The sequence below is a fragment of the Schistocerca serialis genome, chromosome 2 (assembly GCF_023864345.2).
Source record: "Schistocerca serialis cubense isolate TAMUIC-IGC-003099 chromosome 2, iqSchSeri2.2, whole genome shotgun sequence".
NCBI classification, from domain to species: domain Eukaryota; kingdom Metazoa; phylum Arthropoda; class Insecta; order Orthoptera; family Acrididae; genus Schistocerca; species Schistocerca serialis.
In genome coordinates, this window is record NC_064639.1 from 790,495,399 (window position 1) to 790,520,275 (window position 24,877).

The 24,877-nt window shown below is 41.8% G+C and overlaps 2 protein-coding genes across 3 annotated transcripts in view; both read right to left on the reverse strand.

Moving 5' to 3' along the window:
• Nucleotides 1–5,478, reverse strand: part of LOC126458025 (cuticle protein 21-like) — a 36,596-nt gene extending 31,118 nt beyond the window's left edge. Inside the window, exons 1-2 of one of the 2 annotated variants that reach the window (XM_050094808.1) lie at nucleotides 5,454–5,478; nucleotides 4,040–4,486 (exon numbers count right to left, since the gene is read on the reverse strand). In XM_050094808.1, the coding sequence (XP_049950765.1) occupies nucleotides 4,040–4,486; nucleotides 5,454–5,465 (459 nt within the window). In that variant the 5' untranslated portion in view covers nucleotides 5,466–5,478. Of the gene's footprint in view, nucleotides 1–3,736; nucleotides 4,487–5,453 lie in introns of those variants that run through there. The other variant, XM_050094807.1, reaches the window with a different exon arrangement.
• Nucleotides 5,479–21,564: 16,086 nt separating this feature from the next.
• On the reverse strand, nucleotides 21,565–24,091 carry LOC126458024 (cuticle protein 21-like). Its single transcript, XM_050094806.1, has 2 exons — nucleotides 24,061–24,091; nucleotides 21,565–22,267 (listed from the first exon to the last, which is right to left on the reverse strand). The coding sequence occupies exons 1-2, from the start codon at nucleotides 24,073–24,075 to the stop codon at nucleotides 21,722–21,724; spliced, it is 561 nt and encodes a 186-aa protein (XP_049950763.1). The 5' UTR covers nucleotides 24,076–24,091; the 3' UTR covers nucleotides 21,565–21,721.
• Between the last annotated feature and the right edge of the window lie 786 nt (nucleotides 24,092–24,877).

Genomic DNA, 24,877 nt, shown 5'->3' on the forward strand with positions numbered 1-24,877 from the left:
CTCCTAACGAATGTTGTAGCGTAAGGAGCTTTCAACGCAAAGCGCAACGTGGGCTTTCCCAAGTGATGTGTTGCAAAGTTTTACCTGTGTCACACGGTCACCGTGAGACAGCCACTAAAGATTACCGCTCGAAACTGTGGGCAAATGTCCGTTCTTGTCTAACACATTCTCGGTTCACGTGCCGCATCAGAACTGGATAAGATCTCGAGCTTTCGACGAAATCATCCGTCATCTTTGTCAGGAACAACTGGGTGTCGTGGTGGTTGGTGTCGTAAGAGGACGTCTTGTGAATGATGAGCGTATGACACCACTGTGTTATGCTGGCAGAGATTGTCGAACAATCACGTAACGATCTACCTGTCGTATTTCTTATTTTCTGCTGTTCTACATGTAGCAAAATAAGTAGGGTCCTCGAAGAAGAGGCATAAGACCTATCCGACCATCGAAGACAATGAAGGAGATTCTGCGTTAAGGACAGTCTCGACCGCTGTGTCCTGGAAATTATAAGATTCCTTCTTAGCGCGGAACCGCCTACATCGGTCATCCTACCCGTACCGTTAACAACCGCTTTACAGGGTACTAAAGGCACATAAAAATAGAGAATTTGAGAAATCAGCATTTGCTGATCACTGTATCACAAATAAATACAAACATGTTTTGATAATATTTGAGTCTTTTCTACACATTGGGATTCCGTTATTAAAGACGCAGCAGATAGTAGAATGTACGATAACAGTTACAACGGCGACAGCGGCTACAATCTCAGTGGTGCGTGGAAGCGAGCTCTAGACGCTGAGAAGGCAGAGAAATGTGCTGAATTGGTTACTTTTCTACGAAAGCTCACCCGTCACCAGAGTAGACGTGTACCCAGAGTCTGACAGCATGACGTGAAGATCGCGCACGCCGACCGTCACAGGCCGTCTGTGGAATAAAAATTATTATAACACAACGACGACAGTCATTGTTCTTTCGAAGCCAACGAAGGGTTTTGCCTAAAGCTCGAGATTTTACCCATACTTGACGCGACAAGTAAGCCGAGAATGTTTTACACCACGATAATTTCGCGAAATCTTCGATTTCGTAACTGTTAGCTCTGTTTGCTGCCAGTTCGAGTGATAGTAAGACACTAGAACTTATTTTTCCCTATTAGTGGAAACAACGCTATCATCATCTGATCACTTAGTCAGCTGCAGTGTACACACGACCTTAGTAGGTAGGTAATGGTGCAAAGATTTTATTTCAGTATTATGATGCACAGACCTGTCATTTGTAAAAGGAAGATAGTGCTTATATAAGTAAAGTATAATTTTGTTGGGTGTCACTTCCACGTATTACATGGAAGTGCAACATATTGTTTTTAACATAAAATATGCTTACATATTTTTGAATTGTTTGCAGGACTACAAATCCCGAGTTGTCTTAAACCGGTCTAGGAAAAAATTAATTATGAAATTCATCAGTTGATTCTCTCTGGTAAGCTGCATTTACCATGCATGCCTTGAACGACGCCATTAATCTATAAAAAACTAAACTCCGCCCGAACGGGCCATAAAGGCCGACGGGTACCGACCGGCCACGGTGTCATCCTCACCCTACAGGCGTTACTGGATGCGGATATGGAGGGGCATGTGGTCACCACACCGCTCTCCCGGTCGTATATCGGTTTATGAGACCGGATTAGACAAGTAGAAGAGACTGTGACGGATCACGCATTAAACAGATATCCTCTACGTAGTGTTAATTGTGCAAACCGATAAAGTGTTCAGTATAAAGACAAGTAATCGCTCATTAATATTAAATACAAAAGAAGGAAAAAGCAGATGATTCGAAGGAAAGCCGTTTAATAAACATGCAAGGGATAGAGATTTCTGTTGTTATTTCTTTGTGACAACTGACAAAATAATGATCAAATAATTCTCAAGCTAATTTAAACAGCTTTTAAATTATTTTAATTATCTTCTGCCTGTGCATTTCAGAAATGAATTTCTTCACATTAAGAATTTAACTAACGGACACTCTTAACTCTGTGTTAAAATGCGGTTGCAACAATAACAAACATGGTTCGTACAAAACTTTTCTACTAATGACCCGCCGGCTGGAGTGGCCGAGCGGTTCTAGGCGCTACAGTCTGGAACCGCGCGACCGCTACGGTCCCAAAGTGTTCAGAGCCATTTGAACCATTTTTTTACTAATGACCGAGAAATAAATGTGAAATTTCTAGACTTCCTGAAAAACTAGAATCTAGTCGCTCGTAACTGTCTGGTTCCTATCACGGCTTGCAGCGGCCCGAATTCTAAGCGGAGACAATCGCGAACGAAATCTTGTCTAGGAGCATCTTTTGCTCATATTTGTAATGACGTTTTACTCTTTTTCCATGAATGCTTGAACTCTAAAGATTTCTTCATACGCCCAACATCAGCGATGTATTGAGTCTTTATCGAACTGTTCAGTGCTGTAACTGAGATACTGAAGCGGAACAAGCAAAAGGCACAATATGCATTGTGCACTTTATGGCCTTAAGGATAATCTAAGTTAAATCAGGCTGATGATGCATTTCTTTTTGTAACGAGAAAAGACAACATGGTGCAGAAGCTTTGAAAACTATTGTTTCTTTCTACTTATTTACGGCGTTCGTTCATCGTAGTTTTCTTCTGTTTTTTTGTAATTAAAGTGACTTCTCAGCACGCAACTCCTACTCTTACTTAAACATAAAGGCTCTCATGAACTTGGCTTTACAGTGTATAGGTAGTTGTGGATACGTTGCCTTCATTCTGCTGAAAATGGAGAAAAGAGATAAAGCCTGTTCTCAAAATGTCTAAAGTTCTAATTCTATACCGTCTAAATGCAAAAACAGAATAACAATGAAATTCGACACAAACTTCTAACTCTACTTCCGCCAGTACCTCGTCCCTTCCTTCAAAACTTCACAGACGCTCTCCTGCGAATCTTGCAAGACTAGCACTCCTGGAGGAACGGATATTGTGGTGACATGACTTAGCCACAGCCAGGGGGATGTTTCCAGAATGAAATTCTCACTCTGCAGCGGCGTGCGCTGACATGAAACTTTCTGGCGGATTAAAACTGTGTGCTGGACCGAGACTCGAACTCGGCTCCTTTGCCTCGCGGGCGAGTTTGGAAGGTAGAAGACGAGGTACTGGCGAAAGTACAGCTGTGAGGACGGGTCTTATGTCGTGCTTCGGTAGCTGAATAGGTAGAACACTTGCCTGTGAAAGACAAAAGTCTCCAGTTCGAATTTCGTTCCGGTATACCGTTTTAATCTGCCACGACGTTTCATGTCAACGTACACTCCGTTGTAGACTGAAAATGTCATTGTGGAGATTGGACACTGGTAACCTTGAGAACTTAACTTGAAGTTTTAAAATTCCAAGTGATATACAGTTAGGCCGGCCGGGGTGGCCGAGCGGTTCTAGGCGCTTCAGTCTGGAACCGCGGGACCGCTACGGTCGCAGGTTCGAATCCTGCCTCGGGCATGGATGTGTGTGATGTCCTTAGGTTAGTTAGGTTCAAGTAGTTCTAAGTTATAGGGGACTGATGACCTCAGATGTTAAGTCCCATAGTGCTGAGAGCCATTTGAACCATTTCTTATATACAGTTATATTCTAGCAGGTAAGGGTTGAGTAAATAGACCAGTCGATATTATGAGAACGAATTTTATTCGTTTTGCATAAATATACTGTACAAAAAAACAATAAATAGGAAAATTTAAGAACACGAAGAACAGTGATTGAGTTTTTTCACATGAGAAAATGGAAAGGATAGGAAGGGGGCGGGAACTTAGTTACTGAATTGTGAAGGATACAATTCGACTGGCAGTACAAATGAAAGTGTTATGTACATTTCAAACACTTGACAGTTGCAATTGACACTTTAGTAAAGCGCCGTTCTTGTCAGAATAGAGCTGTGGAGAAGAACATTTTGTTTAACCCAGGATGGCCTTGCCATAGGCGGGAGCGGCGTAGGCGAGGGGGGCGGCCACCTTAGCGATGGCGGGGGCGGCGTAGGCGACGGGGGCGGCCACCTTGGCGACGACGGGGGCGGGGTGGGCAGCGGCCTCCCTGTGCACGACGGCGTTGAAGCCGTTGACGGGGTCGGCGGTGTAGTCGACGGTGCGGATGGAACCGTCGGGCTCGACCAGGCTGTAGCTGCCCTGGACGACGTCTCCGCTGCGGCTCTCCTGCTGGTTCTTGGAGTCACCGGTGAGTGCGTCCTGCACGCTGTAGGCGTAGCTGTACTGGGGGTTGGGGTCGTACTCAGCGGCCACGGCGGCGGGGGCGGCGACTGCGACGGGGGCGGCTCTCACGGCGGGGGCGGCGTATGCCACAGGGGCAGCACGAAGGGCTGGGGCGGCGTACGCCACCGGGGCGGCGTAGGCGCGGGCGGCGATGGGGGCGCCGGGGGCGTAGACTGCGGGGGCACCCAGGTAGCCGGCGCGGGCCACAGCCACGAAGGCGGCGAGGACGATCAGCTGTAATATGGAATATGCTTTACCAAAAGTCCTACAAACAAAGTCGTTATGAATGTACCGTTAATTGTGAAGAAACTGTGTTGAGCAAAAAGTGTGTGCCCTATTACCATTCGAATACGAGTACACGTCTGTCATGCACAGTTCTCCAACCATTTAATCACTTGTCCTCTCCTCAGGATTCGAGTCTAACCATCACTTTATCGTCCCTATGACTTCTTCCGTCCGTGTTCAACTCTTAAAGTTCACGACTCTTTCTAAAAATGGCGTGGTTATCTGTTTTAGTCACACAATTTTTATGATCAGTCGAATTTCGATGGCTTACGATTGTATTTATAGATGGACACAGTAAGTGTTTTTCATGACTAGTCGTCTCTATGTGCGGATTTAGTGTAAATTCATACGTGCACACCATTATTTGAGTAGAAACATATTGTGTGCCTGTGAATACAGGAGTTGAAGCCGTGAAAATACGCGTGGATGATGGTGAACGCGCAGGAACTAGAGCAGAAAACTGTTCTATTTTATTTTTTCTCCGTATCTTATACATTAACACCTGTTTTAAGCTAGTTGTGCGTTGAAACGCCTATTCAGCGTCTGACTGTTGAATATTTAAGACATTCAATCGTAATATTTAATAGGGAAGTGAGGATAAAAAATACTAAATATAATTTAAGCCAGATACTGTTAAACTCTCCTCATAAAAGACGACACGCCCTATTTCCTGCTACACGAATGTATCCTATTGTTATCTCTGACCACTTAAGTTTTACTCATGAAGTGCAGTAATCCAAATTTCGACTGAAATCTAAGAATCATTACGGATGTGGTGACTTTTTCTGCGCTCTCGACTCAGTGTCCAAGCTTAGAACACTTGTTGTTCACTAATGTGACGTTCTGAATCACCATACTCAGAAAGCCATGTTAGCTGCGTCGCAGTACTTAGGGAGAAATGGCTACCAGTACGCACCTTGCAGGCCATGTCGATGAGCTTCTTGCCGTGAGGAGTGGAGAACTGGCGTTTGGCCGGCTCGGCACCTGTTATATACCCACGGACGGGCGTGGTGGGCGCTGCGTTTTCGCAACTACGGCCTGCGTGGAGTGGAGGATAGGGAGCAGCGTTCGTCGGAATCGGGAATCACCAGCAAGTGTAACTGGACTGTACGGACAGTGAGTGAGCAGTTACTCCGTTATGTAGCTTAGAACACGCTAGTTCAATCCCAGTTAGCTCTGGTATAGATATTTTCCGTGCTCCTTTCGTTAAGATCCCTCTGCCGACTGGATTTTGTGATCAAAGAAACAGTAGTACTGTGACAAGTATGTTGCTCACACATTAATAATGAACCGTAACTGATGTTTGTTGGCAAATGACAGTGTACGACGCACTTTTAACAATTTTCGCATAACACTGCTCTTTAAGAGTCCAAAACATTTGTCATTTGGGACTAGTTAATGTAAATGAGAAAAGTGAGAAACTTAACATTAAGATTAATGGTCAGGAAGTAGATGAAGTTAAGGAATTCTGCAACCTAGACAGCAAAATAACCAATGACGGACCGAGCAAGGCGGACATCCAAAGCAGATTAACACTGGCAAAAAGGACATTTCTGGCCCTGCGAGGTCTCTTAGTATCAAAAATAGGACGTAGTTTGGGGAAGAAATTTCTGAGAATGTACGTTTGGAGTACAGCATCGTATGGTAGTGAAACATGGACTGTCGGAAAACCACAACAGAAGAGAATCGAAACATTTGAGATCTGGTGCTACATATATAGTACGAAAAGAAGTACTGCTAAGAAGGGTGGGGGTGAAAAGCAGTGGGTAAAATTCTCACCGGAGGAAGAGCCTAGACATATTGTAAGGAATTAAGAACTAAGGCATCTGTTAGGACGTGAGGGAATGAATCCCATGGTTCTAGAGGGAGCGGTAGAGGGCAAAAACTGGAGAGGAAACCAGAGATTGGAATACGTAGAGCAAATAATTGAAGACGTAGGTTGCAAGTGCTACTCTGAGATGAAGAGGATGGCACAGGAATTAGTGGAGAGCCGCATCAAACCAGTCAGAAGACCGATGACTCAAAAAATGTAAGCTTAGCTACAGCAGTCAACCAGCGATACAGTTTCTGACCATCAAAGGGACAGCGTTGTTACAAATTTATTTCCTTTCAGTTTCATTTCTTCTTTCCATTTACTAGTTACTTCCTGCTATTGGGTTAACTTGAGTGGTTGTTATTCGGTAGATTCGACATTCAATAGCAATTTTATTTGTTCAAAGTTTCTCTTCGACTGGTAAGGCATCGTCATGTTGAAAAGCAGTTTATTCCGTTGCTTTATTATATTTAAACCAAAAATATTTATTGTAGTGTCTGCCAATACACATCCAATTTTATCGGAAGAGTATTAATATAGCACAGTTGGCTTATTTTGGCGTCGGTTTTTCATTATTTCTTTTAAATACAAAGCATTAACCCCACACTGAAGACTCCATATCTTCTGCTATCTTTGTCTGCTTTGTCAGCTCCATCTAGCAGACACAGTTATCGTGTCTGATAATCGACTAATCAGCAGACGTCGTTCCTCCTCCTCATGCCTTTGTTGAGACAATAAGTTCATAGACGTTACACTTTAAATTAATGGAATGGACATTAAGACGCCTTTCCCACAACAGACAAGAATAAACTTTGATCAGTGACTGCTGATCATAATTACTGGTCCACAGTTAAAGCATAACTTACTAGAACCTCGTACACGCAATCAAGAAAAGAAATAGCAAAAAATTTAAGAATCATGAGACTATACTGTTCTTATGGATACACAGGACAGCTGTATTTCATAACGCATTGAATTTCATGGCATTGTCATATTATAAGATGTTGACCAGCCAATCAACCATTTCATGTCTCTGGTCAAAAAAATGTTCTCCAGGCTACTTATTTCTGCTTTCGAAGGCGGATTACTTATTTATCTTTCAAGTTGGTCCTCAGTTTTCCCGACGAAGGTGAGTGAAACTTTCCCCAGTCCTCACATCAGGGGATAATCCAAATTAATATTTAACCACGCAGCTACGAAGACGACCAGCAGTTTCACACCGAACAGGAAAAACTAAGTGAGTGCCGTATGAGCTCCAATCGTACCTCCACGTATCAACTTTTCACATCTAAATTACAAGTGTCAGTTGCATTGTGAGAAATCAGGTCACTAAATAAATGATGCCTTTCATTGACAAACACTGACAATTTCTTGTTCTAGTCATATCAGTGGTAACGTACTCTTGACACGATACAAAGTAATCTATGTTAAAATGGATCAATAAATCAATGGCTTGAGACAGGTCATATCTCTCTCTACGGTTTGTTTATGCCCAGCGAAGACAGGTTAGGTTTTTCGTGGTTAACAGGTTGACAGCATCCTCTACGAACGGAAGAAATTGGATATCTGTGAAGCTTTGTGAGTATCAACTACTTTATCACGGTGTCCTGGAAATACCACATAATGATTACAAAGCTGTTGTTGGCCGCGACTTAAAAAAACCAGCGACAACCATCCAAGACAGTAGACTGCTCTCCTGAATTCTCATAGCTCAGAGCTCTTGGTTCCTGATAAACACTAGTAAAATGTTAAAGGATCCAAATAATTTTGAAGTAAAGTAAGACTGAAGATCACATCGCTACAAGTGAAGCAAGATTTCATCAACTACATGTCACTGCTGCCACTGAATATAATCTTGCAAATGAATAAAATATTATTTAGTAATCATTGAAGATGAATGTGGACCTTGGGAAATCCGTGCAACAGATATGGATATAATGTGGTGCTGATAAACGATGAGAAAAGTAAAGTGAACATATATAGTACGAAAAGAAGTACTGCTAAGAAGGGTGGGGATGAAAAGCAGTGGGTAAAATTCTCACCGGAGGAAGAGCCTAGACATATTGTAAGGAATTAAGAACTAAGTAGCTTCTCGCTGGAAGAAGCATTCCAAAAGAAAAAAAGTAAGGTCAGACGAAGACTGAAAATGTGTAACATGTTATCGCTAATATATGTAAAGATAGGACAGGATGTCGCTGAACTTCGTCGCTATTTATTATTCTTGTAGGTACATCGCCGTTATTAAATCGGCAAGTAGATAAGATACCAATTTCCAAAACCATACTCAAGTAATTTTTTTATTTACCTGACTGGTTTCAGAATAATACATTCCATACGACAACCATACCTCTTATGTCATGATATTGGTGCAATTCGGCATCCGATAATGTTCTAAATGAACGAAGCTCGTAGTAACGCAATAAATGCGTATTAATTCTGTCGTTGTGGTTTTCATTAATAACATATTCCATTTTGAAATGTGATCGGCACGTGAACTATGTCCTCGGTCACTAACACGTATGATAAACATCGTTGTTCATCATTTCTGATGTTTTGTTGGCAATCCATTCCAAACCTTAAACGGATAACAATCAGTATGTCAGTTCTAAGAAATGCGCAGCACTAGCAAATAGTGCAAATTATGACCAAAAGAAAGATAATAAATATTTCTAGTATAGGAACTGACTGGAAGCACCATCGTGCCGTTGGAAAGACTGCAAAGTGTTTTCGTAAGTGTGACTGATAATCTACCAATGCGAAAGGACAGTGGTTTTTAGGGAAACTTTTAGACTATTGCATCTCATCTGTAGTACATGTGGACTGAAAACAATGACATTTTCAGCACGCTATTGCTCCATGATCTCAGGGGAACATGTATCATGACATACTTCGGTGAAAACCACGGAGAAATTGCACACTCGTGGCAACAGTCAAATGCTGTGCCTAATCGAATATTACTCGATCGTAGTGTATAGCCCTATTCGCAAGCCGCGTCCTCCATATAACGATAGGATTGATATGCGGTCAGCTGTTGAAACGGTACAATACTTCTCCTTTGCAGAGGAATAGAGGTTAGACAATAATGGGTCGTGACTTAAAGAAGAACCATTAGTTAAGTCGCAGACGAACGTGGAAGGTAATCAGTCGTGTTCTAGGTGATGGCAGTTTCACAAAATTGTCCAGAAGTTATTTAAGGATATCACGAAATACTTACATCCGAAAGTCAGATAGCTGTTTGTACCAATTTCCCTAGAAACCTCGTGCCAGTTATTTGAGACCATGATAGAGTGTGCTATTCGGACTCAGAATTGTCATAATATACAATCAGCTACCAATCCCATCGTTTGTATTCAGTAAGTATCGTGACAAGTACAGGACTAAGCACAGCTATCTTGGTTTCTTTCCTTCTTTAGTTTTAATTTTTTTCATGAACAAGTGTCTGACACAGCTCTTCGATTCTACAACATTGGTAGTGAAAATAAAAATTAGTATAATTTGGACTTGTGTGGTGAAGGTTATGGGCTGTACACTTGCAGACACAGTCAGTGTAGTAGTGCTCTGATATAGTGACACAGGAATGGCTACTTCCGAGCACTTATCCACGACTGTTGTACAATATTCACTCCTAGAATCGTAGAGGGTGGAACGCGATTTGGCTCAACAATGAAACAGACATTTTAAACCATTGATTAAAAGTGGATTTTCTATCAGTTTTCGTTACATACAGCGGAATTTGCACTTGATTAGATATTCGCGTAGACAATCGTACAGTATGTTACAACCAAGGATACAACTTCCTCAGTGTCTCTTAATTATTTGATCCTACTGAGCTTTCATTATTTTTTAGGAATACTAGATAATTCTAAACATTATTTCTCATTTATTGTGATAGCAGCACTGACGTATAAATTTAGTTTCCATATATTTACGGTAATCGTAGGGTTTCTTCCAGTTTACACTTTGAAACAGTATCATACGATTGTCTTTCGACCCACCAAGTCACCAAGTACAATCCATTAGGTAATCACAACAAAATATTTTTGCCATACCTCATATTTGCACAATAACGAGGTATGTGGCCTTTCATTACACCACAAACGAGATATTTACTGCCGACAGAGTCGAATGTGTGTCGAGTATTGTAACAGGTACGGGGGCGGGCTTCCCAGCCAGTAGGTCACGCCTTATTCTTAAGCAGATCGTTACGAAACGCAACAAGTCGCTGGCTGTCGTGCAATCGGCTCGCCAACCGCGGTCACACACTGTTTTGGACTCGTATCTATGCATGTTAGTCGCCAACATTCTGTGCGATAGATTCCATCATCAACTGCTGATGAGCGCTTCTTATTAAACATTGGTGCTGTAAGTGCTGGCGTATACGATATGGAAAGTGCTTATATTGCTTTAAATCTATCGTGAGTTTTGCTCTCTTGGAGAGGTAGTATTTCCTGTCTGTCTACTGTAGAGCGAACCAGCAACCGGTTTCTCAAAAGAGTAATGGGTGCGCAGTCAGGTCTTCTGAACTTGAATCTGCAGACGTGAAGGTACTGGGTTAGCTGGTTCTGCTAGAACATCGTGCCATCTTGTACGGAAGTGAATATGCTGTCTGGAGTATGTGAGAGTAACGCAAGTGCTGTTCTCACATTGTACTGGGTACCCACGGGAACGGAAAACTGTCAAGTCGGTTGTCGAGATTCTAAATACGCTAGTGTCTGAAAGTTAAGCGTAGTCAGTAAAAGAGGAAAATCGAAACAGTAATGGAGAAAACGTGAGTAATGATCGTTAGGTCTGATTTACAAGCCGGAATCACGACCCCCGTACAGAAAGAAGTGTTTCGTTTCGCAAAGCTGCAAGTCAGTCACAGATACTGTAAACCTATAATGTCTGAGATGATTTATTTTGCATTCAATGGTAGAATAATTTAGCTTCTTGACAATATTTACTATCTAATACCATAAACGCGCAATCTGGACAACGTTTCTCAGCATAGAGCCATCGTAGTATTCGAAGCAAGGCAAAGACTGACAGCAGTGTTAGCACCATTAAATGAACGACGAAGACTTATTAGAAAACAATTTAGCACCCGCTCCTCCGCTCGCGTAGACGGTATGGACTGCACAGAGTTTTTGTTTTTTTTTCTTTTTCTTTTTCTTCGATGGAATTTTTATGTTATTCACTACCAGCTTCGTCTTCTAAACATTACACGCTAATTAAGGCCATAGAAGCATGGTCTTTTTCGAACATTCTTCTGACCAAAAAGCGATTCTGGTATTTGGAGTCCAAGATTTTTGTTAATCATGTCTTTTGTTTTTGTTTCTAACAGGTTTAGCTTCAAAAATGTTTGCATAACGAAATATTTCTTTGAAACTTTCATCCTCTATTTCACCACCATAGGAGTTGAACTCCCCCAAAGAAAGTGAAAGACGTATTTTTTTAATTTGTAACCGAGAAGCCGAATTCACGTTTTCATAGACATTGCTTTAAAAATACTTTCATAGTAAAATATTTCCATAAAACATTTGATCCACTATTTCACGCTCTTAGGATCGAATTTCCAAAAATACTGAAACACACGTTTTTTTTATTTATAACCGAAAAGTCAAATACCAGTTTTTCATAGATGTAACTTTAAAAATACTCTAGTAGTTCTTTAATAATTATTTATTTCAAAAACTTTCATCCACTATTTCACCCGCGTAGGGGTTTAATTTCCAAAAGTACTGAAAGCTGTAATACTTAATTTCTGACCGAGAAACCAAATACCGAGTTTCGTAGGTCTAGCTTCAAAATTGCGTAAAAAGCGACATTTTTTCACAAAGTCTTTCATCCCCTGTTTCAACCCCTTAGGAATAAAAAATCGAAAGATCCCTTCTTAAACGACGCCTACAGAATAAATTTCAAATTTCTGTCCTTAGTGATTTAGGCTGAACGACGATAAGAGTCACTCAGTCGCGACATGACCTTTTATATACAGACCGGTTGCACTGGAAACATTCCTCGTAGGCATAGGGTGAACCCAGTGTAAACAATTCACAAATAGATCGGTATCGGGCCTTCAGTTGGCGATAAAATCTAATGATATCGGCAGAGCTTACAGCTACACCAGAAGTTGCAGTTTCCCACCTTTGAGTTGCAGGTTCTGAGCTGAATTACCCTTATGCTGGAAGACCAACAGCGTCTCTTTAGCTCACGGCGGCGGAAAATAAGGATCGGCTACTGCCACCAAGATATTGCACAAAAATATAAGGTTGGTGGTGGAGGCTCATCATTGGGCGGGAGACATCACGTCCCCATCCAGCCGGCAAATACTCATCGACGAAATCTTAAACATAAGTATGTTAACCAGACTGACGGATAAAATGTAAGACCTCACTCGCCGCTTGAGCGTCGCTTTTACTTTTTACTTCTCTCTTCATTGACATATTAGCTGCAAGAACGCATTAACCGTCGTATCCAGTCACTCAGATGTTTGTAGTACCTTTCACCTTCTTAGTTTTTAATTAAGTATATTCTTTTTGTAATATGTTTGTAATTGTTACTGTCTATTGGGATATGATACAGTAATCTTCAGTTAGCAAGCAATGAATTCATTTCATCAATTAATTTTGACAAACACAACCTTTCAAAGCCCTTAGCTGTGTACATTTAGTCTTGTTATTGAAGAGCAAATGCAGTGCCTACATGAATAATAAACTGGCACATCCGTTTCCTATATTTTAATCGAAGTATGTTAAGCTACATCGGTTTGAATAGACCTACCTAGGTTCCGTGACGCTAATACAGCAAGTTATATTTCAGAAGGGTCCGAATTTAATGATCAACATAATTTATTTTTCGACTTTGCGAATATATGCCTTCCAATAGGAAAAAAAATGTGATGGAGACAATGAACGTATGGGACAACGTAGTGAAACCGACTTAGATTTGTAATCTTGCCAGAAAATTGCCTTTTCCCAATGTACTGCGAGACGCTCTTGGCTTTTCATTCAATACATTAGAAGCCCCAGAGATTTTCACCGATAGTTTTGTCGTATATCACTTAATGATTTCACACTTACAGAATCGCAAAAGTTTGCGTCCTATAGCTAAAGAAAATTTCTTGCCAATTCCATGTGCTAACAGGTTTTTCATAAATCTTATAAATCACTTTTCTCCCATTAAACCACGAACAAATTCTTCTCCTTACATCGCTCCAAATCGCTGCTGTTCCGGTTCTTCCAACACAACCATCAATGAGTTCATATCTGAACTTGTTCGAATGAGCTAAAGGTACAGTCTATGATTACTTTACTATCCCTTCGCCAAAGAAACAAAAATTTTTAAGTGCACAATTCAGACTGACGGCATAAGTTTTTCATGAAACCGTCGGGATTCAATCTTAACAGTTGTTTTGTATTGATATGTAATTTAATTATTAATAACATCAGACTCTACCTATCTTCCTACGTCGATGTACGCGCATTGATAACACGACGATATTTGGTGGTTGCGATACGTACTAGTCTGTCGCAGTTACGTCTTCGTTTATTATCACTATTTTCTCTATTGCCTGCACATGATCCATAGACTGTCGCCAGACGCTGTGTGTCCCGTCCGATAGGCCAGCAACGTAATCGCTTTGCGCCGTTTTTCAATTCCTTCAGACTCTGTCGTAGTTGTCGCACTGGACTTTTTAGGCTTTTTGGACTCATTTCAGCTGGAGGTTTTCATTGACTTCCTCTTTCTGTAACTCCGAACATATTTACCAGTCATATGAGACGACATTTTTCATAAATCTATAATTTCCAATTCAATATCAGTTTACACTTATATCCCGGCGAACATTTCTGTTGTCTCCCTTTGGGTCCTAGCAGTGCTCCGCAAGCTCTACATGATGACACCCGAATCAACGCCCTAGCCAAACTCGTTTCCACGGTACACTAATGTATAACTTCAAATAGAGCTAATTCGTAACAATCACGCGATTGCGCTTAGTCTGATACGGTGACATTACAGACAAAACAAATAAGTACACGTACAGACACGATCTATCCGTTGTGGTCTAAACCATTGTAAACGCATTATTGGTCTCGTACTTATTAGCGGTTCAGATCTGATAGTATTTTGTCACAGATGGAAATTTGACCGACGAGCGAATATCTCGCTTTAGCCCGATTTCGTGACTGCAACACATTGGTTCACTTCGTGGGGCGTTGAAACTAGGATAGACTGGTAGCGCGTGCCAGGAAATGGGCGTGCTGCCGATTGCCTGAGAACGTCGTGTCCAAGGTGTCGCGGGCAGCTTGAAGCGTCGCCTAGACGGACCTCACGCCTCTTGATCCGCGCTGCCAAGAATGCACGGCTCCACTTTCACCCACCGATTTCCGGAGCAGTGCGCTGCTCCCTGGCTTATGGCAATGTGACGTCAGCTACACTTGCTGGTATAACTGAAAAGCCCCTTGATTCGTTATTTCATGGGTGAATTCAGTATTGTCTGGTAATGTGTTATTTTTCATACTTCACACATAGTTTCGGCGTTTGCCATCATTAGATCTGACACAGTGAAACTGTATTTACGGTTGTAATATGAGATACAAATAATATGCAGATAGGACGAATACGGAAAAATAATGGTGCATGACAAACAAACACTATCTCAAACAACTGATACATTTTATCTAGTCACAAAGCCGTTAGTTCAGTAGGAGTACAGTCAAGTGTTAAAATTGTGTTTCCAACGCTCTGCATGAAAACTCCTTTACCAGCGCTGTTAGGCAGTGTATATGTAATGCGGAGTTCCTGTATGTTAATTATAAAACTATATTTCAATAACTTGCAACGTAATAACAATTACCTTCATTTCACCATATAACATCATGATTGATGTCTCAACCATTAATTATCATATTCCATGAATCGCACAATATTTATTTATTTCTGTCGGATTTAGCCAACTGTGGATCACGAGCAACAATTATTTACTGTTTCTTATTTCTAGTGGCATTTCTTCTTTCTATCTCCACAATATTTTTTTCATTTTTTCACTCTTTTCTCTCCTAAGTTCCTCAGTGAAGATCCTTGTCCGCTTGTTTCTTTTTTTTCCTTTCTCTTGAAACCCTTACCCGTTCTTCATTTTGGTTCGGGCATTTTCAGTATTTTAGATACCATCCTCAGTAACACTCATTTAGTCTAGATGTTTTTGAACTTCATTTTTCTAGTTATTTATATCCTTTCTGTTGTTAAAATATTGGAATATTGATTTAGTTTGTCTGTTTTCGTCCATTCTTTACTTGTTTCCAACGTTAGTGGCATGTTTACTTTCGAACTGTGCTAGGAAGTTTTTGGAATTTCCTACAGAGTTGTTTGTTCCTCCATGACATACAGGCCGGCCGCGGTGGCCGAGCGGTTCTAGGTGCTTCAGTCCGGAACCGCGCGACTGCTACGGTCGCAGGTTCGAATCCTACCTCGGGCATGGACGTGTGTGATGTCCTTAGGTTAGTTACGTTTAAGTAGTTATAAGTTCTAGGAGACTGATGACCTCAGATGTTAAGTCCCATAGTGCTCAGAGCCATTTCAATCATAACATACATTTCCTGTTTCCATTTGTTCCCAGCCTAGAGTTTTCCCAAGGCTTTTCTCTTTCTTTCTTTATTCATTATTTATCTTCCTCTGTTCCGTAACTTCCAGGCAGCTTCACGAAAAATGCTTTCATTCATTCCTTTCAGCCAGTCAGATTCATGAGCAAAGAGCAGACAGTTTCATTGAATGTTTCTCACTCAGCCTAATACCACTCCTCTGCAAAGTGCTGCTTCGTGTCAGGAAATTTCAAAAATGTATGTCCCACTGTGTCGGAAAACAGCTGCCCTTATGGATAAATCACTAGATCTTAAGCAGACATATCAGCTCCCTGCCACAACTCATTTAGTAGATTTTCTATAAGGCTGACCATTATCTCCTGGTTGACAAAGTTCTCTTATGCGGAAAACCGCCTCTGGCCTCCATAACAGCCAAGAAGGTAAGTCCTCAGGAGCGGACAGCAATGATATACTAGGCATTGAACCCACAGAATGTGAACATACAAGAGTACTGTGTTTGCCAAACTCGTACCCTTTGTGCTAGCCGCCTGGTTTGACAGTCTGGATTCTTCGGTACGCTACTTTCCCTTTTTCAACGGCAGAGGCATTGTCGATTCGCGCCGGAATTTTTCAGTAGTTAACAAGCAGACTTGTGGGTAGGTCGGTGCCGCGAAGCAGATGTGTTGGGCGGACCTTAGAGATAGGAAAAAATTTGGAAATTTGTGGTAACTTCCTGTGGGACCAAACTGCTGAGGTCATCGGTCCCTAAGCTTACACAATACTTAATCTAACTTAAATTAACTGACGCTAAGGACAACACACACAACCACGCCCGAGGGAGGACTCGAACCCCCGACGGGGGGAGCCGTGCGAACCGTGGTAAGAAGCCTTAAACCACGCGGCTACCCCTCACGGCAAAGATGGGATCAGTCACACCTGCTGATAGGAAGAATTGTATTCAGAAGTCGAATGGCTGTTCGTTAATAATTACAATATCAGACATAAGAAGAAGGAGCAGGTGTTAGGCTCTCTAATGTGAGTAGAGCTGAAGCTACTAGCTACAATTTACGTGAATGAATGATCGGTGAGAAACTGTAGTAATAGTAGAAACTGGTGCCAATGAAAGAATTAAGCTCAGTTAAACAGTGTATTCGAAGAGTGACAGTTCATAGGTATGAATCTGAAAAGCGAGTGTGTCGAAGGCGTAGTTATAAATGTTCATTGCTGGGAACCAATAAATGAAGTTTATATAAATAATGTAATCCTTAATTACAGGCCCTAATGTTGCGTAATTAACAAGTCGATGACCATTCATTTACAGACACATCAGAACCATTACGTACGTGGATTATTTATGTACCCCACATCACGTCTTTTTTTAAATTATATTTTATGTTTATCCATTCAAGGATCGTCCACTCCCGGTAGCTGAGTGGTCAGCGCGACAGAATGTCAATCCTAAGGGCCCTGGTTCGATTCCCGGCTGGGTCGGAGATTTTCTCCGCTCAGGGACTGGGTGTTGTGTTGTCCTAATCATCATCATTTCATCCCCATCGACGCGAAACTCATCGAAGTGGCGTCAAATCGAAAGACTTGCACCGGGCGAACGGACTACCCGACGGGAGGCCATAGTCACACGACATGTACATTGTTATTCTAGGATGATATCATAATGACATAGGATTCGTGAAGATAATACAGTGCCAGTCAGTACGTCCAAATATAACACACACCATACGTAACACGCTTTAAGACGATATGACGGAAAAGCCTACGGGGATAAGACAGGGGGGCGACCGTGGCCTTGGTTAAGGAACCATCCCGGCATTTGCCTTAGGGATGTACGAAAGCCACTGAAAACTCAGTGCAGGTTGGCCAGACATAGCAGCTCAGTTCTCCAGTACATGAGGTCAGAATCGTAACAGATGGCCTGCCTCATTCGATAATTCTCTAATGTTTCTTCATTCACACAAAAATTGTTTCAGGTAACTTGTGATATAAGACGTAATTTTCTTCTTCACTGCCTACACACTGAGGACACCCCCTGATGATTCCTTGACTGCTTCCGATTTTTGCAACGTAAAACATAGTTCCACTCTTCACTGCTGCTCACAATAAGACACTCAGCGATGACTCTTGGACTGAGAAGATGTTCTGTGCTCCTTGCTTCAATTCCGGGCTCCGTATTCTACTATTCGCTATTTTTCACCAGAAAAGCTAAGCCGTCGGACATAACTGTCATACATCATACACCTTGACACATGATCCTTGTGAAAGCAGTAAACCATAAACATATACTGAGATGTCACAAGGTACTGTAGTTTTCCTGTTCATTACTATACGCTAGCCTGAGTCCTCTAACTTTTCTTTAATTGTGTAATACGCATTACTTGTGAAGAATGTTTTAGTTGCCTTTTTAAGCATGTGTGTTCCGTAATTTCTTTTTTCATTTCCCTTAGCAGTTTATCATGCAGTTTTACCCCTTGATGCAATATGCGTTTTTGAGTTTCTTGTTTGTTTTCCTGGCTAATGTTACTCCGAACTGGCTCTTGTTTCGTGATTAAGTACGGAACTATTAGTCCGACTACTACTTCCAGTTATTATTCTCATGCCCGTTGTCTGCAGTTTAGAAACCGTGCCCATGTTTTGCGCCTTCGGATTCGTTTGAAAAATATTTTTTCGACTTAATCCCCGTGAGTAATCCATTTTATCAATGGACTGCACAATTTTCTTAGTCTTCTCTTTTAGGGGCACGCTACGGTACTGTGGTGAGGGGATTTCTGTGTGTACCAGGACTGCGGACACTTACCTGCAAACCACAGGAAATTAACTACGAAACTTTAATTTTTCGAGGCTATAATTAAAACTTAATGACTACCGCCGTGTTTTAGAATATGACTTAGGAAAAAAAGTGATGTAAGAATAATTATGGCTTAGCGTATCATAAATTCCGAGTTTGGTTGAATGGAGATCGAAATCGGCTGTGTCCTATTCAGGGAAACCATTCCGGCATTTGCCTTAAGTAATTTAGAGGAATTACTTCAAACCAAAATTCGGATTGTCGGATAGTGATCTGAAATATCGTCCTCACCGAATGAGGGTCCAGATTATTAACCACTGAATCAGCACCCTTGCTAATGGCTTCGAACTTCTCAGGGCTATCAGTGTAAAAGACGAGTTATCTTCTCCGGTATAAAATGATGTGATTTTTACACTTCATGTCTGTTTTGCAAGAAACCTCATATTTTAAGTAGAGAGTTTGCATTTGCGCATTAGTAGTTTTACACATCTCGAAGACAAAAGAACAGTTTGTTGTTATAAGTGCACATTAGGTGTAGTGTGGACGAGATGTGCTGAGGACAGGTAGAGCACATGCATCCGTCGAAAAACAGACCACTTTGAAAACACATGGTTTCCTCGGTTCTTAGGCAAAGGATTTTGTCCTGAAATTCAGTCGCTAGTATAATATTACCGTTCTCTTGGTGTAGTTTTAATACATCTTTCTCGCCAGGGCGAATAGTAATAACGAACTACATTCCAGCTCTACTATTACTTTGATGATAAATTACTTGCTAAAGTGGTGCAAACGTTGATCCAAGTCACATACATTACATTTTTCTTGTGTATAATATTGTACGACAAACCAGGGATCGTCTATTTAAGGTTACTCGGAGACATGTAAATCTCTTTTAAACCGAGGTAGCAGGTTCCCTCAATGTCTCTGGCATTGCTGCCAGTTTTTAATATGACGTTATAACGAGATTCCTCTAAGTACATTAGCATCTACATTAGAGAATATATTTGATGCCAACCCCGGTTGTTGAAGTTACTCCAAGCAAAGCCCATAAAGTAGCGAGGTTCAGTGTAATACTACCTCTCTGTTATCACCCGAGCTTCTTTATATCGTATAAAAATTAACGTATATTTTTGACATAATGCAGTACGTAACAGTTACCTATGTCTATTCCGTTTTTTTCAGTATTCATAAAGTGTCTCCCAGTAATTACAGTTATCTTCCAACATTTGCAAAATAACAGTGACACACTGTTAATTATTGTTTGTCGTCCTATTATTATTTGTGTTACACATATTTAACTGCGAATATCACGACAAGTGTGTTGCTACGTCCCTTCGTAAATTGCCCATTTCGAAGAGACAAGATTCTTCAAACGCGGTACCGAATTCAAAAAGTTAAAAGTTTCAGTTGACGCAAAAACGTGAATATGTGGTGATTGTACTGGTAATAAGCACTTATTATCGACTTTTGGATGTAATGTATGGTGAAATGAATATATTTAGCTTTAGTTAATCGCAATTTCTAATGCTTCGGACTTTTACGAAGACAATCTTACTGTGTACTAGTAATTTTCTCATACTCCGATTTCTACATTACATGTCAAGAGGAAAATCAAAGCAGCATTCTCACCGATATTTATGCTCGCCTTAGTAAACGGGTATTGCTTACAAACAGTCCCTTATGATTCACCCACCCATCCAGATTAGCAGTTCCATGAATCACTTTGAGGTGAATTATTCCAAACAAGATTTTTGGAGCACATAGTCTACGCAGTAACACTGGATGGAGTGGAGTCTTCAAGTCCCCCAAAATGGAATTATTGTTGATGTTACTGTGCCTGGCATTCTACTGGCTTTAGTGAAGGCTTGTGAAATTCTTGATTCTCGTTATCTACGGTTTATGGATGTTAAAGGTAAAGTAGTCACCAAGGCCTATGCTGGTTCGAATACCACAGTGCATTATTAGGGGGCTGTAGTGTTTAACGCTGACTCCAAAGCACCTTGCATATCGGCATTTTTCACATTAATAAATATTTACATAGGTGAATGCAGTGATAAGGAACAAATAAAAATCCTGAGAATGATATAGAAGATAACTAGAAAGTAATTCACTTACATCAGAAAAAAAGATGTGGATGTGAACGTACGTGTGTGTGTGTGTGTGTGTGTGTGTGTGTGTGTGTGTGTGTGTGCGTTTAGTGCGTGTGTGTGTGCGTGAGAGAGAGAGAAAGAGAGTAAGAGAAAGAAAGGAATGCAGAACGTTGCTATTCGACAATAGTATCGCCGAAATAATGATTGAAACCAGAGGTTTTATAGCCACTGAAAAAATTGTCCTATTTGGGGAACATAATGATGGTCTAAAACATAGTGTCCAATGACAAAACTGAGCAACGATTATCACACACTGTTTCCGTTCTTAGGTGATAAAATTTTATGTCCCAGTAGTTGGTCACATTGCATGAAAAGCGCTTATATCCTATGATACATTCTTTGAGATGTACTCGAAAACTACTGCATCTACTCGAATAGAAGCTTGCAGGTAAAAATGTTTTCTTTTTTGTTAAAAAGGAAGGTGACCTCCCGGTTGATGATAGCTAGCTGAGAATGATATGCTGTTCTAAATAGTTCACCATGTATGTGAGTGACATTGTAACCACATTCTAGGGCATGTGTTGGACGGACGACGGGATAGCAGGACAGAGGAACTGGTCAATTACATCTCTAAGTTGCTCCCAGAGACATTCTGGACTGAATTATTTGTTGGAATATTGCCTGGGGAAGTGAAAGACATTTGCTAGAATCCAACTTCGATCATTATTTTAATCTCTCAGGAAGTTTCATATGTAGATAGTGTTTTGGGACATGCTATGTGAAGATAATAAAGAGTCCACTTTTTTTGTTTAAGCAGGTTGTTTATTGCAGTGCATTAATGTAATGCACATAACGTGCAGCATGGCGTAGTGGTATTTTGCTGCAGCTTCGTTGTTTAAGGCAGCATCAAACTGCCACATGCTGGCCGTTTTAACCCAGGATGGCCTTGCCGTAGGCGGGGGCGGCGTAGGCGAGGGGGGCGGCCACCTTGGCGATGGCGGGGGCGGCGTAGGCGACGGGAGCGGCCACCTTGGCGACGACGGGGGCGGGGTGAGCACCAGCCTCCTTGTGTACGACGGCGTTGAAGCCGTTCACGGGGTCGGCGGTGTAGTCAACGACGCGAACGGAACCGTCGGGCTCGACCAGGCTGTAGCTGCCCTGGACGACGTCTCCGTCACGGCTCTCCTGCTGGTTCTTTGAGTCACCTGTGACGGCGTCAGACACGCTGTAGGCGTAGCTGTACTGCGGGTGGGGGTCGTATTCAGCGGCGGCCACGGCGGCGGGGGCGGCATAGGCGACGGGGGCGGCCCTCACGGCGGGGGCGACGGCCAGGGGAGCGGCACGTAGAGCGGGGGCGGCGTACGCCACAGGGGCGGCGTAGGCGCGGGCAGCGATGGGGGCGCCAGGGGCGTAGACTGCGGGGGCACCCAAGTAGCCGGCGCGGGCCACAGCCACGAAGGCGACGAGGACGATCAGCTGCAGATAAGAGAGAACAAGTTAGAATATGCTGTCTACTGCCTTCTGCGTTGTGCGTTGAGTTGATTCACTACTAATTTGGTTAAAGGTCGGATGTCGTGTACTGAAAAATACATATGTTTTCGATACGTTTTTGCTAGTGTGTCAGCGACTTGCTCTGCGAAACTGGCTGTGGAAAGTAGTTCACTGACTTTTATCGATTAATTCAAAGTCTGTCACATTACAGTTAACATGTGTCACTATGATAGGTAATTTATGTCTCTGAAAGTTCCATATAGTAGTTTGGAATGCTCACGTATCCAAAAGCTACGTACAGCTTTCCCAGCCCTATGATTCACCTGGTTCTGGAGCAGCGTGGAATGCCTGGCAAGATACTACTCTGTTGCCCCCCTCCGAGCTACGAGGATGGTGTGGCTGATACTGAAATATCATTCTTAATGCCAGTCTTTAACTTCGTAATTCCTGTGTGATGCTGGTATATGATGTACCTGCGGGGATATTAATATCTATGTTACTGGTATTTCTTCATCTACAGTTGTCACTGAGCAATGCGATATTGTGGATAAATTACTTTGCATGTATCCGAATGGAAATGAGTAACAACCCTACATAATCATCCTGATTTACTTTTCCTGGTATTTTCCTAAATCACATGTCAAGTATGTCATCCCAGCTCCTTCAGAAAGTTTGCTCCCATTTATTTATGCACTCTTGCCCGCATCCACATTTTACCTCGACGTGAGGCAATGTTAAATGGTAATCTGGTTTTCTTTCCCTTCCCATAGTTCTCTTTCGAGATCGATATCTTATAGTTTAGAGCGGCTGAAGGTAATCAGTTCTCAACAGCCACTATCCACAGTAGTCGTTTGCCAACTAGCACAGACAACCGTTCAACATTTTCCGATATTATCCTTTAGTAAACTATGGAGAGTCAAGAGATAAAATTCCGGGAAGTGAGGAGTGATCGTTGCTAGACCAAACGTTATTGTACTTCAATACCAGTCAAAAGCAGGAAACCCCTGGTCTCGTTCAGGAAACCAAAGTTAATAAACTTTCAGTATCAACCAAAACATTTTCTAGAATTCTTGAATATAGCCGCTTTATGTCACCAAGTCCTCAAAACAGACTACTTCTTTCACTTTGTTCCAACATGGTGGATGCTCATTCTGTTCTAACGCTCATGACCCTAGTAATAACCCTGAAGACATAAGTTTTCCAATAACTAATGGATATAATCCCTGTGTCAATGTGTGTGAATATCTGGAAGCTCACTTTTAATTTTAGATGCAACTGTTACTTCTCTTTTGAAAAATTATCAATCCCGAATCTTACTAAAGCGTCCCGACGTGAATGTAAGAACCAATTCTTTATGGATACAAGACGTTTTTAAGTCCACATAAGAGATAAAGTAAAAAAAATTTCAATTATTTCTTAATTTTGTCTGGCGACACTGAAGAGAAACATCACCCATTCCTGCCAGTATTATTGCTCTATACTGTATTGCTATGTTTTGTGTCACTGCAGCAGGTCTCTGTAACTGGAGATGTCTTTTCTCATTCCTTCGCATCGAGAATTTATATTCAAGAAAACAACACTTGGAGACCGAAACTGAAACTGCGTCAGTGAAATGAGATCAGTTAGAACAACGAGACGACTATTTTCATGTTGGTGTATGTGATGTGTCCTTCCGAACAAGCTGCTAATAGGAGAAACTAGCTGCTGCTGTCGCACAAAGCTCCCGACGGACCTCCTGTATTATCTGACAATGCACTGATATCGTCGACTTTCCTCACCTTGCAGGCGACCATGTTGTAGTAGTGCGTTGGGCAGGTACTGTGTCCGTCGCAGCCTGGTCGTTCTTTTTATACCGAATTGGAACGCCGACCACACCTGCAGCGTCGGCGGGCTGCCCGCTCACCGGGTTGCATATCCTCCAGGGGTCTAGCAGATCGCCACGGACGATAAGATCGCGTGGCCCAACGTGGATGTGGTTGGTTGGCTGATTGGGTAGCGCCCCTCCCACGAGCGTAACGCAACAGCAGCAGGTTGTGAAACGGCACGGACATACTGCACCGCCACTGTGTTGTGTGGACAGTGTCCAGGTCTATATCTCCACGCGACAAAAAGATTTTTGTCCCTATGGTATATGTAAGAAAAAATATGTAATGCTTCTGTCAACATGGTTTTGATATTGGATTTTGGTTTGGTTAGAGTCTGCTACGTAAGTGAGAAAAGAACGGGATGGTTGATTCTGTTGTGGTTTTCAGTTCGAAGAGTCATTTGATGCAGCTCACCGCGCTGGTCTATACTGTTTAAGTCTCTTTATCTCTGCTTAACTATCGCAAATTACATCCATTTGAAGGCCTTACTTTAGCCAACCTTAATCTCTTCCCCATACTCCCTTTCTTGGCAGTAGTATCAAATTAACTATTTTTTAAAGCCTCAGGGTATGATCTATCACTTATTTTAGTGAAGTTGTGTCTTCAAACTATTTTCTCCCCATTTCGACTCATTAGCCCCTTCATTACATGTTTGATCGATCTGTTTAATCTTTAGCATTCTACTATGACGCCACATCTTAAAAAACTTCTATTTTCTTCTTGTCTGAAC